The 15,408-nt window shown below is 36.1% G+C and overlaps 1 protein-coding gene across 8 annotated transcripts in view; it reads right to left on the bottom strand.

Moving 5' to 3' along the window:
- Positions 1–15,408, bottom strand: part of DOCK3 (dedicator of cytokinesis 3) — a 290,877-nt gene that overhangs the window by 200,530 nt on the left and 74,939 nt on the right. For all 8 annotated transcript variants that reach the window (XM_036218582.1, XM_036218583.1, XM_036218586.1 and 5 more), the window contains one exon: positions 12,420–12,475. In XM_036218582.1, the coding sequence (XP_036074475.1) occupies positions 12,420–12,475 (56 nt within the window). The remainder of the gene's footprint in view (positions 1–12,419; positions 12,476–15,408) is intronic.

Here is a 15,408-nt window from a genome sequence, read left to right as displayed (position 1 = left end):
GAACCGATGCCCACAGATTTCACTGATATTTACTAATTCACCACCCACAGTGCTGAACTGTTTAGAACACCACAGAGGATTATAAAAGATTTTATTATACAACCTTTTTTAAGACCGGGGTGCTAGCCACACGATGTGATAAATGCTCTGAACCAGCAACCAATACTGAGTTAAACTACCCCACAGATAGAATATATGGGTCAAGAAAGAAGAGGCAGAGATGGAAGGAGCACTTCTCACTACTGCACATAATGAATCACTTGGAGAATTTTAGCTTCCCATCTGTGAGGACTCTGACTCTGCCAATTTAGAACCCAAAGGAAACATGTATATACCAGATGAGAACATGAATCAATTATACTGAATCCGAGATTACCATGATGCCATTTAAGGATCAGGTTCTTCCTGCCACTGGGAAAATGGGGACAGGTGGGGTGGAAGAGGAAGTCTGGGTATTGGCTGGCATGTTTAATTTTTACTAGTCCTCAAGAAGAAACAAGTTTGCTGCCACCCAAGGGAAATGGAGAAAACTGTAGACAGAACCAAACGGATCCTCAGGGAGCATTCTAACACTGCCATGCTCTTGTGATAAACGTTAACGGAAGACTGCAGCACATCTACACACGCGGGATGACCATGGGCTCGAAGACCGTGGCCGGGTACTCGCTGCCAAAGCAGAGAGATTATGAAACGGTAGTAAAGAAGGGAAGTCGTTAATACAAATTAATACCTGCAACCAGGTAGGTATACATGTTTATAACATCCATTACATATTATTCCTTGTCATATTATATATAGATTTTACTTCATTTATATCTTCTCTTTTCCCTTCCCCACCTATTTTTAAAGGGTGTAATAATGGGGTTTAGCTTATACTATGGTCCACAAGTTACAGAAGAGCATTATGAAACTAAAGAGTACTATTCTAGAGATTATTGATTTGGGAACATATGCTAAGTATAAAAACTTGTGTAATAAAGCTAAAATATTATATAAATGAAACTCCATCATCTTTGATTCTTAAATAAGACTAAAAACAGTTACTAAGTGCTCAAATCTAAGAACGGACAAAAAATTTTTAAAAACTAAATACCCGGAAGTCAACAACAAAATCAGAAACTAGAAAAATATTTATGAAAATTGAAAAACACATTTACGAAATAGAAAATGAGAGACAATAGTGAAAATCACCAATGTAAAAAGGCCGATTCTCCACAAAATTAAAACAAACCAGAAAGAACTTGTGATGTGAAAATAAAATTTTAAAAGTACAAAAATATTAGTATAAAAGAAGGGATATAACCATAAACTGCAGTCGAGCTTCTTAAATATCTTAAAAAATACTATGAAAACCTTATGCCAATAAAATATAAAAAATGAGATGTAAATTGCTTCTCAGACTTTTGGCTAAGATCAAGTATAAAAATGAGATGCAAAAATTTCCTAGAATATATAAACAATAAATTTTTTTAAATATCACTAAAATTGACCAAGAAATAGAACACCTAAATAACCATTAAAGAAACTGAATTAGTAATCAAGTTTTCTCCTTTACCCAACCAATTCACTCCCCCAAATAAATCTTTATACATTTTCAATATTGATTCTTATCCAATTTATGATTTGCAACTATTTTCTCCCATTCCATAGGTTGCCTTTTCATTTTGTTAACTGTTTCCTTTGCTGTGCAGAAACTTTTTAGTTTGATATAGTTCCACCGGCATATTTTTGCTTTGTTGCCTGTGCTTTTGGTATCATATCTAAAAAAAAAAAAAAAAAATCACTGCCAAGAACAATGTCGAGGAGTTATTCCCTTTTTTTTTTTTTCCCCCTAGCAGTTTTATAGTTTCGGGTCCTCTCTTTAGTCTTTAATCTATTTTTGAGTTGATTTTTGTGTATGGTATAAGATTAGGGAAAATTTCGTTCTTTTACATATGGATATTCAGTTTTCCCAACACCATTTATTGACGAGACTATCCTTTCCCCATTGTGTATTCTTAGTGCCCTTATTGAAGATTAGTTGCTCTGGCTAGAACTTCCAGCGCTATGCTTAAAAGACCTAGTGAGAGTGGCATCCTTGTCATGTTCCCAATTATAGAAAAAATGCTTTCAGCTTTCCACCACCAAGTATGAAGTTAGCTGTGGGTTTATTATATGGCCTTTATTATAAGGAGGCATATTCTAATTTGTTGAGAATTTTAAATATGAAAGCATATTGTATTTTGTAAATGTTTTTTCTGCATTTGTTAGATGACATATGATTTTATCATTCACTCTGTTAATGTGATACATCACATTTCTTGATTTGCATGTATCAAACCATCCTTGAATCCCAGGGATAAATCTTGATTGATCATGGTAGATGGTCTTTTTAATGTGGTGTTGAATTTGTCTGCTAGGATTTGTGAAGGATTTTGCCACTATGTTCATCAGAGACACTGGCCTATAATCTTCTTTCCATGTAGTGTTCTTGTCTGGCTTTGGTACCAGGGTAATGCTAGCCTTGTAAAATGAGTCTAAGAGTGTTTCCTCCTCTTCAATTTCTTGGAAGAGTTTGAGATGGATTGGTGTTAACTCTTTATATGTTTTGTTGAAGAAAAGGCTTCAGGTCCTGGGCTTCTTTGTTGTGAGTTTTTAATAACTGATTCAATCTCCTTACTCATTATTTCTTTGTTCAGATTTTCTATTTCTTCATGGTTCAGTCTTGGTATGTTTCTAGGAACTTATCCATTTCCTCCAGGTTATCCAATTTGTTGGTGTATAATTGCTCCTGATAAGTTTCCAATTATCCTCTTTATTTTTGTGTTAGTTATAATGCCTCCTCTTTTGTTTCAGATTTTTTTTTTTTGAGTCTTCTCTTTTTTTCTTAGTCTAGCTAAAGGTTTGTCTTTTTATCTTTTCAAATACCAACTCTTAGTTTTGTTGATCTTTTATATGGTTCTACTCTAATTCACTTATCTCTGTTCTAATTTTTATTTCCTCCCTTTTGCTAATTTTGGGCATAGCTTGTTCTTTTTATAGTTCCTTGGGGTGAAAAGTTACATTGTCTTTTTTAAGATTTTTTTTTCCTTAGTGAAAGTGTTTATCACCATAAGCTTCCCTTTTAGAACTGTTTTCTCTGCATCCCGTAAGTTTTGATGTATTTCCATTCCATTTATCTCAAGATATCTTTTGATTTTCCTTTTGATTTCTTGACTCACTGGTTGTTCAAGAGTGTGTTAATTTCCACATATTCGTGAATTCTCCATGTTTCCCCCTATTATTTCTAGTTTCATATCATTGTGGTCAGAAAAGATACTTGATATGATTTCACTCATCTTAAATTTAAGACTTGTTTTGTGGCCTAACATGTGATGGTGATCTAACCTGGAGAATATTCTGTGTGTAACTGAGGGGAATGTACATCTTGCTGCTGTGGATGGAATATTCTGTATTTGTATCTTAGAACCATTTTGTCTAAAGTGTAATTCAAAACCAAAGTTTCCTTATTGATTTTCTGTCTGGGTAATCTATCATTTGTTGAAACTGGAGTACTGAAAACACTGAATATTGTATTGCTATTTCTCCCTTGGTTCTGCTAATATCTGCTTTATATCTTTAGGTGTTCTGATGTTGGGTGATACATATTTATAACTGTTGTATGCTCTTGATGAAATAACCCCTTATAATTATATAATCACCTTCTTTGTCTCTCCTTACAGTTTTTGACAAAGTCTGTTTTGTATGATACAAGAATAGCTACCACTGTCTCTTTTTTTTTTGGCTTGGAATATCTTTTTCTATTCCTTCAATTTTAAGTCTATATTTATCTTTAAAGGTGTATTTAGTCTCTTGTAGATAGCATATAGTGGGTTTTGGGTTTTTTTAGCCATTTAGCCACTCTATTTTTATTGGAGAATTTAGTCCACTTACATTTAAATAATTATTGATAGGTAATGACTTACTAAAGTCATGTTATTACTCTTTTTCTGGCTGTTTTGTGGTCCTTTGTTACTTTCTTCCTATTTTGTTGTCTTCCTTTGTAACTTGATGAATTTCTCCAGTGGTATGCTTTGATTCTTTTCTCTTTATCTTTTGTATATCTACTATAGGTGTTTGCTTTGTGGTTACAATGAGGCTTATACAAAACATCTTAAAGTTATAACAGTCTATTTTAGGCTCATAACTACTTAATATCAATCACATATAAAAACTCTACACAGTAAGACAGAGTAATCAGGGGGATTGTTTCATAAACTATATAAATGTCTAACCAATGTACTGTATACCTGAAATGCAATTTTTTTAAAAAAGATGGTAAATAACTCCACACTTTTACTCTCCCTGCTACATTTTGTTTTGATGTCACAATATACATTTTTATATTGTATATCTATTAACAGGTATTGTAGGTATTGTTATTTGTAATGCTTTTGTCTTTTCACCTTGATACTAGAGTTAAATTGTTTTACACACCATTACAGTATAAGAGTATTCTGAACTTGACTATATACTTACCTTTACCAGTGTTTTACAGTTTGAAATGTTTTTGTGGATGAAAAGGGGTCTATATGCTAAATGTAACTAGCTCAGGGGAGGCATGCATGGCAGGCCTTACAAACTCTGAAACCAAAAGTAACCACGCAGGATGGTCTAATAAAAATTCCTAACTAAAAGTGGGCAGTGGTAGGTAGTCAAGTCCTAGGCCTGTGGCTTCCTTGACAAAGGTCAACCTTCACCTTAAGTGAACCTGTCTGTCTTTTTGCATCTAAGATAACATATATTTGAATCATCAGTCATCTTTTCCAGAACCCTCATGGCACAACCACTGGCACCAGAGTGCAAGACCACAGAACCCTTGTTATCGGGTTGCCCACGTACCATCTCTATGTACTATGAATATTTACCACCCTGTACCCACCAGTGTAAAAATATGTGTCGCTCCATTTTGCCTTTTTCCAGTCTTAGAGATTTCCCCACTTTGCTTTCTCCCACCCTTTTAATCTACTACCAATGTATTTCATGCAACTCTCCTTAAGTCTCCTCCTTTTATTCTAATTTATAAAATAAGCTGCACAACTGCCATTTTCCAGAGCATTTTCTCAATCCGTTCAGATTCTGTTTCCCAGCAAGTGTCTTCGGTTTAGTTCAAATAAACTCATAAAATGCTCTACAGGTGTAGATATTTCTTACAGTAACATTTTCATGTTATTAATTAGCATCCCTTAATTTCAGCTTGAAGAACACCCTTCAGTATTGTGAGGCAGGTCCAGTGGTGATGAATCCCCTTAGCTTCTGTTTCTGAGAAAGTCTTTATCTCTTCTTCATTTCTGAAAGACCACTTTGCCAGGTGAAGCATTCTTGGTTGGCAGTTTTTTCTTTATTTTTTTTTTCTGTAAATATGTCATCTTGTTGTTTCTGTTGCAAAATCACTGACAGCCTTATAGAGTATCCTCTGTATGTGACTACTCTCTTTATCTAGCTGCCTTCAAAATTCTATCTTATTACATTTTCTTGACAGTTGATGTAATGTGTCTCAAAGACGTCCTCTTTAGCTTAAAACTGTTCAGGGAGCTTTTGAGCTACATCCCCTGAGGGAGAAATTGCAGGTCAAAAAGGTCTCTCTTGGCACTGAGCTGTGCTACCTTTGGAGAGGGATGACTGAGGCAAGGTGAAATTGTTCTCAATACCCTTTGCAATGTATCTATTCTGGTTCTTTTGCTTCAGCAGTGTGCTGGAATTTCAGTGGACTCCCAGACTTCCACATAGGTAATTTCTTCTGTGAGATGACGGTAGAAAACTCCTATTCCACTGTCCCGCTTGTCACTTTTAAGGCCCAGACATTTTAACAAGCAAGTTTTATCAAACCTTTAAAGAAAGTTTAATCTCTACATTAACTTTTTCGAAGTGCAGAAGATTACCTGATTCATCCTATAAAGCTAGACAAATCTTTATACCAAAATTAGACAAGAATATTACAAAAAATAAAGTCACAGACAAATCTCATATGTATACAGAGAATCGAAAATGTTAAAGAAAATACTAGAAAATAAGATACAGCACTGTACTAAAAGTAATATATTATGACCGTGAAGGGTGCATCCTTAGGTACAACACTTTTAGAGCGGAACTGGTAATACTAATATCTTTGTCTTGCCTCTAATATTTCAATGCTATTTTCCACAGGCCTTTACCCACTCTCCTAAAAATATGTATTTTAAATGGACGCTTATTTAAGCAAAAGTTTTGCATCTATTGTATCTATTTAATCTATTGGATATACACAATCCAACCTTCTGCCATTCTGCTACTCTCCTGGTAATCTGACTGTCAAGAGGAGCAACCTGGACGGAAAACAGCATAAAGCTGCAAGAACGGCACCGTGAAGAGACGGTACTAAGCAACTCCTGCTACCCCTGCTCACAGCGCTACCCCCGCTGCTACCCTTCCTCCAATATCGGCACCTCGGATTGTGCTTTCATTCCGAGCACTGCCTCAGATCTTTCTAACAATTTTTAAGGAAAAATTGTGCTTTAATTTATACTTCTAGTTCATCTAGTCTTTTTAATTCAGTATGGATAGGGATAAGGATTATACCCTATGGCTCATCAGCAGAAGCCTACTACATTAATATCAAATCAAAAGATGCTAATTAACTCATTTGTCCATCGAAAATTAAGTGTCTACTACATGACAGGCACTGAGCTAAAGATGAGGACTCACGGGAACTAATTAGAGTATAATAGAGCACTGGCACAAAGAAATTCATTTATCTTAAATTACATACATATAATTATGTGTATCTATATGTATGCAGTGTGTGTATGTATGTATGTATGTACATATGTATGTATGTATGTATGTATGTAATGGAAGCCCATCATAAGCTTTGCAGAAACTGAAACACATTGTATCCACTGCACCGACATAACTTGGTCACAATGAACGCATGATGACTCTTATCAAGCATCATATTCTTTCTGAAATGTTCAAAACTCATGTGTTCAAATTGAAGTACTTTTCAAACATTAAAGTAACTTTAACACTCCTAAATTATTTTAAGGCAAAATGTAACTAACAGAATGGATACTCAGGTATGGAATTAATTAGTTATCTTGATCTGACCAAAAAGAATATGAATTTTAATTCAGATTTTAACACAGTCCTAGAGTGTGTGTATAGACACACACTTCTCTTTACCTTTAGTATTCTTCTCAAAACATCCACAAGTTAGTAGTATCTGCCTGCTTTACTCCTGGTTTTGATACAGAAATGTATGTATGATCTTTAAAAATAAAAAAATATGAAATAAAAATAAACATAATGTACCCAATATACTGCTTATCTATATTCAATGAGCACTGTGTACAGCCAACTTTTGAGAAGTTTTGCTGTTAAAAAACAAAGAATTGACTTGTAAATTGATGAAAATCATCTAGTAAATTATCTAGTAAAGAGGGAAAATTGCAAATTTAGGAGAAATTACTACAAAATTTCTAAAAATGAAATCACTGTTTCCATGTTCATGTCTAACGAGGACAGAAGCTATTTCAGTAAAGGCACAAGCAGTGAAGACTGAAGGTGCCGGGGGAATGCACGCTGCCCATCAGCACCGCGGCTGGTGCTGCTCTCGCGTGTTCTTCCCAGCACACGTGCACGCCCCGCGTGCTGCCTCCCGCACACACTCGCCCCAGCCGGAAACCGGCCGGGTAAACCTGAGGTGAAGGAGGCACTATCAAAGGGGAATATAAGTGTGAGTAAGTCCGTGAACAGAACATGAAAGGAGTGTGTCACTGGCCTGTCTGTAACGCCCGGTACCTCCTCCCTCCTAAAATAAATTTAGTCCAATATAATGTGACCCTAGATTTACAAGCTTCTTTTCTGGAGCAGAAGATATATTTTGCAACTGAACTGAAATTTGGCCAGTTGATCAGTAAAACTGACAACTCCTGAAACTACAGAAGCTAGTTATTCCTATTTTAAATCATGCTACTAATTTCCTGCAATTTAAAAGTAAAAAATATTGCAAATTGCCAGTTATAAAAACAGTTACAGAATGTAGAGAAGCTTGTAAATTTAGGGTCAAATTATGTCAGACTAAATGTATTTTAGGAGGGAGGTACCAGGTATTACAGATAGACCAATGACATACTCCTTTCAGGTTCTGTTCAAGGAATTTTTCATGTGTATATTACCCTTTGGATATTGCCTTTTTAACCTCAGGTTTAACAATGTGAAGTACAGGAAATACAGTCAATAATAACATAATAACTGTATGGTGTCACGTGGGCACTAGACTTCTCAGGGTGATCACAGGGTGTGTAAATGTCTCATCACTATGTTGTACACCTGAAGCTAATACAATATTGTATGTCCACTGTAATTAAAAAATGAAAACTTATTAATTTTAAAAAATACAGAAGAATAAAAATATAAGTGTTGCATAAAATGTTATATAAATGTGACAAAGAGACCTCCTGTGCCAAATTTTTACACATCCAATTGTTTTTGATACAGGTCAAGTAAGCATAGTTCTATCGTGTAGAGCCTGCCTGTTTTACATACTTAATGAAACTGCTCTCAATCTCTGCTGTCCTCAGATAAGACAGATCCTGGGGCTACACAGACTCCAAGTGCTGCTGCCCTACGGGCTCTCTGACCCAGAGGCTCTCCATCTTGCGGATGAGTGACGTGACGCAGACACGGTGAGTCCTCTCTCTGGCACGCCTTCACACAGGAGTTTCTGTGCATCTTCCCTTTCTGGGTGCGGCCCTGCGCTGCCATCTCTGAAAAGTCTCCAGCTGTGAGGGACTTTTCTTTACAACCTGTCAAAGCCCTAACTCTACATTCGTGTAGCCAACTGCCTAGCTGGCATCTCCACTTGAATATCTAAAAGTCATTTCAAATTTAACATGTCCAAAATTGAATTCTTTGATTTCCTCCCGAAACGGATTCTTTCCCAAACTTCTACATCTCGGTAAATGGAACTACAGCCTTACAATTATTAAGACCAAAAACCTTGGAGTCGGCTTCAGTTCCTCTTTTATCTACTCTCTACGCCTTCGGCAATCCTGTCGGTGCAAACATCAAAATATATACAGCACCTTATCACTTCTCATGACTCCAGTGAACACCGCGTACAAGCTATCATGATGTTTTGCCCTGAACCGCTGGAATCTTCTAACGGGTCTCCCTAGAGTACTAGTTTCAACAAAGCCACCAAGAATAATAAAATTAAATAAGAACATGTCTCTTCTCTCTCCAAAGGCCTTCAGTTGTTTCCTGGCTCATTCCATAAAAGCTAACGCCCCTGACATGGCCTACAAGGCCCTACAACGTCCATCCCCTGCTGCCGCTCTGGGCTCATCTCTTTTTATCGCCCTCACCCTACAGTCAAACTGTCTGCTTTACTATTCCCGAATAAGACGGGCACGCTCTGCATGTAAAGGAAGAAAACAGAGCAGAGATAAAACTCATGAATTAATCAGATTTAAGGGGCTGAAATCTTTGAATAATGACAAAATGAGGCCAAAGAAGAAAAATGGAAACAATAATAGGCATAGAAACTAAGGGGAAGAGGGCAGACACACACACAAAAGATGTATCACCAAAACAACGTTTAGGACTGTGGGGGGAAAGGAGAATTAATTTACAAATACAATAGGAAACAGAATAAAAATACTACGCGTAAGAAAATAGGAAATATGTTAACCGTTTAGAGGTTATTTCTGGATGAGAGCATCATGAGTGCTTTTCGTTCTTCAAACGACCACTGTGCTTTCTTTCAGAGGTGTTCGCAACTAGGCCCGGCCTACTTCAGTTCTTCATACGGCTATGGTTTGGTTCTTGCTCCAAGGGCCTGGCCCTTACTTAAGGAGCGTGGTCATTTAGGGGTTTCGATAGAAAATTCAAAACACTTTACCATGGTCCCTTTACCTTGCCAGTCCTTGAACTCTAATATTTTTCTCACCTGTATTAGGTGGCTGGCGAAGTGTACTCGGTTTTAAAGCTGCTAGCTGTACTCTTCTACTAAGATTCCTAGTGTCTTGCACAGCCCGAGAGAAGCTAAAACTGACTCATTCACAGTGGGGGAATCTGTACACAGAGTAAGGTCCAAATTCTCTGGGGTTCCCTCCTCTCTGGGATTTTACCTTTTTTTTTTTTTTTTTTTTTTTTTTTTTTCCCAGCCTCTCTGAGAGTTCGGAACTGCACTCTCTGTTTCATCAGCGCTAAAAGACTACACTACTTTCTGTCTGGGATCTACTCCACCACATCACAGCAACCCGGAAAATTCTCTGCAGGAAAACAGCCACAGTATACGTGAATTCTTCCTGTGTACCCCTTCCTTCGAAAATCACAGCCCCTCAAGACCCTGCCTACCATGACTGCTCTTTAGCACCTAGACATTTTAACATTTTCTTCGGATTTCAGAAATGTTATTCTAGACCACTGATCTGCAAGAGGTCTGTATACTGAACTAATTCCAGGCACCTTTCTAAGATTTACATCCAAAGACCGTTCCTCCGCTCCCATGGGGAAAGAGCGCTTCCACCAACACGGCTGCTCCGGGTGACCCTTGACAGCCACATCTCCTTTGTCTTCTGAAACAAACTGAATCCAGACAGGGATTCTTCTGTTGCGAAGGGTTCCCCATTCCTTTACGACCATCATAAACGGGGACGTGGCTCTTGCTTTAAGATGGGTCCCCTGTTATGAGGAAGTGCACTGTGTTCCGAGGCACTGTTTGTGGATCCCTAGACACTGCACCTCCTTTTCCCACCCAACCGCCATGCAGCTTCTGCCCAATTTCGCCTCGGAAGTCCCCTACATGACTAAAGTGTTATCAATCAGGGGGATTACTTTTTCATTTCAAGGTGAGCCATTCACATTCAGAATATGTATTTTATTAGCATTTTCTGAAATATATGGTTTCTTAATTCTGGTCTAGATACTTCTTTTTTATTTCCTCACATGACTTCTATCTTCTCATGATGGCTTTAGCAGCTCCTTACTTAAAAATCTGAGGTGGTAGATTATTTGTTGCAAAGGCTTACTAATACAGGATTTTCAAGTTTTCTTTCTCTATACCCCTGTGTCTTTGATGTTCTATAAAAGGAGAAGGGAAAGAAAAAGAAGTGTGCTGCTCATACATTCATGGAAGAATCTTCTCAGTTATAGTCTTACTTCAATAACGAACTTTATCTCTGAAGGCGTACCAGTTATATACTAATAACTCTCCTCTTCCACGCACTGATTCTGAGCCTGGGATTTGCAAACTTTGTTTCACAAACTCCTTAGTCATCTGGGGCATTAGAAAGATACTAAAGGAGATAAGGAGTGTTTCTTGCTATTCCTGTAAATGCTTCTCCACCAGAGAAAACAGGTCCCATCCTCCAGGTGCTTTTGGCATTCCCTTCTTCATCCATACCAGCAGCAGCCACGAGACGACCCCTCTTCAGAGGTCTGAGCTCCGGTGTCTCCCGAGATCCACCTTCTAAGTTCCTGGGTTCTGGTATCCCCAACCTATGATCTTTTGTGTCCCAGCTTAGAGTGTAGTCAGCTTTCTGCAGCTATGATTCTGGGTTATATGAGTATTTCCTCTTTTTTTCTTTCACTCTTCAAACTTGTGTGTAAATAATTCTGCATATTAAATTCTGCCTCATAATGTGACTCATAAGTTTCTTTTTTTCTGACTAAACCCAGAGGCTCACTCAGCCTCTGGCCAAAAACATTACTTCCAGTACCAAAAGCTATCATAGTTATACAGTACCTTAAATCTCACATTTTAAAACAATGAATTTTGAAAAATAAAATCATAATTTTATAACATACATTTATTACTTTTAAAAATAGGACATGACAGTAAAGAATTTTTAAAAATCGCTCATAAGCCAAACGTGCAAAATCAACAAATGTTAACATTTTGCAATATTTACCTCTCATCTCTCATCTATTCAGAGATTGCTTTTGTTTCTCCAATTTGTAATCAAACTATGTATCCATTTTATGCACTATCTTTTTCTCCGTAAGTGTGCCTTTAAAGTTTTTTTCAATTTCTACTAGCAAAAGGAAAGATTTTAAAAGTCTCCTTCACTTTGACATATAGAAACAAAATGACGAATTTATCCCTAACTCCTATCCTATCCTATTCTCAAAACAGTCCATCATTTAAAAAAAAAAAAAAAAACATACTGCATGCATAATTGCTTTTATAAAATTCACAACTCGGGTTACCCTTCCAGTATAGAGAAAAACTAATTAAAGTTGTCAGTGCTTCAAGAAAAAATTATGTCCTCAAGATTACATATGTGATGAAACAAGTATATTTTTGGCAAGAAAACATGTTAAAGGCATATTTTATAATTTGAACAAAAAATATAAAAGCCTCCCTCTGCGACCTACAAAAATTGTAAATAAATTTAGTAAAGCCAACTACTTACCCCCTATTACTGACAATTGCCTTTTTCAAGTGAATGTAATTTGCAGGAAAGATCCCCTGCAAAAGAGGAAAGATTTCCCATTAGAAAAGTAATTTTTGATTCACATTGGATATTTTAAAAAATCAGTCAGATTTTAGCATGGAATTATTCTATCAACAACATAGTACATCTTGTGATGTAGCAACCATTTTGCTAATTAAGAATGCAAAGTTTCACAAATTATATTCAATAGGAATTTCATTGTCATTTACAATCAGAGTCTATCCTTAGGGGAAAGCTGTGATCTTAAAAAAACTACAATATATTTTTTAAGCTATACACTGAAAATGTTCCATCAAATCACTCTCGGGATACAGACATGTACAAAGCTTGGCATGTATCTACAAAACCAACGTCATCATCAAACCAACAACTTACTGATTACTCAGCTCTGAGCTGGAGAAACAGTTTTCAGACTCTGACTAATATTTATATTCACAATAATTAATCAATTTGGGAGCCTCTATAAATATTTCTTCCTTTCCTCTTTCCAAATGGTTTCCAAACTTTTCCACCAATGTAATCTCCTTACTCATTAACTATTCAGATTTTCTATTCCTTCGTAATTCACTCTTGGTAGTATACATGTTTCTAAGAACTTATCCATTTCTTTTACAGTATCCAATTTGTTGACATGTAATTGTTCATAGTAGTCTCTTGTAATCCTGTGTATGTCTGTGGTGTCACTGTTAATGTCTCCTCTTTCATTTCTCATTTCTTGAGTCTCTTCTGTTTTTTCTTAGTCTATCTAAAGGTTTATCAATTTTGTCAATCTTTTAAAAGAACAAGCCTTGAGTTTTGTTGATCTTTCCTATTGTTTTACGGTCTCTATTTTATTTAGTCCTACTGTGATGTTTGTTGTTTCTTCCTTCTGATAAATTTGGGCATCGTTTATTCTTTTTCTAGTTCTTTGAGGTATGAGCTATGTTGTTTATTTGACATCTTTCTTTTTTCTGATTGTAGGCATTCACTGCTATAAACGTCCCTCTTCAAACTGCTTTTGCAGCATCCCATAGGTTTTGGTATGCTTTTCTTCCTTTTTCATTTGTGTCAAAATATTTTTTATTTCCCTTTTGATTTCTTCTTTGACTCATTGGTTGTTAAGAACATGTTGTTTAATTTCCACATATTTCTGAATTTCCACATATTTCTGAATTTCCCAATTTTCTTCCTGTTATTGATTTCTAGTTTCATACCCTTGTGATTGGAAAAGACACATGATATGATTTCAGTCTTCTTAAATTTGCCTTATTATGTGACCTATCATATAATCTATTCTGAAGAGTAACCTATTTTCTATTGAGAAGAATGTGTCTTCTGCTGTTGATGGATGAAATGCTCTATATATCTGTTAGTATATTTGGTCTAAAGTATAGTTCAAGTCTAACGTTTCCTAGTTGATTTTCTATCTGGATGATCTTTCCATTGATGAACGTGAGGCACTGAAGTCCCCTACGATTACTCTATTGTTATCTGCTGCTCCCTTCAGGTCTGTTAGTATTTGCTTAATGGAAATCAGGCTCCATTCTGGGTGCGTATATATTTATGATTGTTTTGTCTTCTTGATGAAGTGACCCTTGATCATTATACAATGACCTTCTTTGTCTCTAGTTACAGTTTCTGGCTTAAAGTCTATGTCGTCTGATGTAAGGATAGCTACCTGTGCTCTCTTTCAGTTTCCACTTGCATGAACTACTTTCTAATACTTATAGATACTTATAAAAACTCTCATAAGTCACCTTTTTTTATTTTTCTTTAACCACTAATAACTATGAAAAGTCTACTGAAATTCTTATTGTGCCATATTATTAAGACAAATAAAAGATGGATAGGAATGCATTTTTAATTGTGTTGAATCACTAGATAATTACCTTTTACAAACACTAAAGAATATTAACCATGTTTCTGCAAAATATCACTGCCACAAGAAATGAAATTTAGTTATTAATACTGTCTTTCCATCTCTTCGTTTTTTAAGTTTAATAATACAAATAAAAACTTTTAAGAGGTATATAGATATGTGCTGTTAATAAATGCTACAATAATCTAAGATTCTAGAACATAGTTGATATTACTAACATACATACTCTCAGAAGTATCACATTAGCCTAAAGTAATTAAAGGAGTCTGATCAGATAAAATGAACTCTAACACTTCAGCATAATTTGGTTTCCACATTTCGATTAACTTATTAATCATCACTAAGGTTAATCACAAAACACCCTCTCCCACAGACTCTAAACATATTCATTGTTTAAAAAAAAAGGAAAAAAAGAATTTAGAAAATAGGTATAATATTTTCTAAACTCTAAAAGAACTCTGATTATCCTGCTGTAGAAAGTACATGGAGAGGTAGAGACCTTGAGACTACATGGAGAAGCCTAGCTATTTCAGTGGTCTGGCTGAGGACAGACTTCCAGATGTCCCTGCCAAGATGGCAGCCATGTAGGTAAACCCTCTTGGACATTCCAGGAAGCTGAGCTGCCAGATGACTATAGCCACTGGTGACATCACATGAACCTGAATAGCTGCCCAGATAGCAATGGTCAAGACACAAAATCATGAGAGATAAAGTGGTGATTAGTTCAACCCACTATATGTTGGATCACTTTGTTGTACAATAGCTGGTGATCAGCAAACATTTGGTCCTGTCCAAAATGTCCATGGAGACATTTGGTCCACCCAGAAAGTCCTTTTTACATATTAATCCATAAACCAAAGGTATAAATAAACATTATGGGCTATTTGAACCCAAGGGTGATTGCTAAATGTGAATGTTTCTGACAAAACCAAACTATCAAGGACCTTTTGGTGAGAATCAAATGTCTCAGTGGACATTTTGGACAGGACCAAATGTCCTGCAAGGTAATAGATATTTTAAGGGTAATAGATATTTTAAGGGTATCATTGTCCATATCTCACTCAACAAAGTCTTCATAATTTGGTATTT

The sequence above is a fragment of the Rousettus aegyptiacus genome, unplaced genomic scaffold (assembly GCF_014176215.1).
Source record: "Rousettus aegyptiacus isolate mRouAeg1 unplaced genomic scaffold, mRouAeg1.p scaffold_m13_p_4, whole genome shotgun sequence".
Classification (NCBI taxonomy): domain Eukaryota; kingdom Metazoa; phylum Chordata; class Mammalia; order Chiroptera; family Pteropodidae; genus Rousettus; species Rousettus aegyptiacus.
Note: the sequence above shows the minus strand (reverse complement) of the source record. Positions and strands in the feature narration are given on the sequence as shown.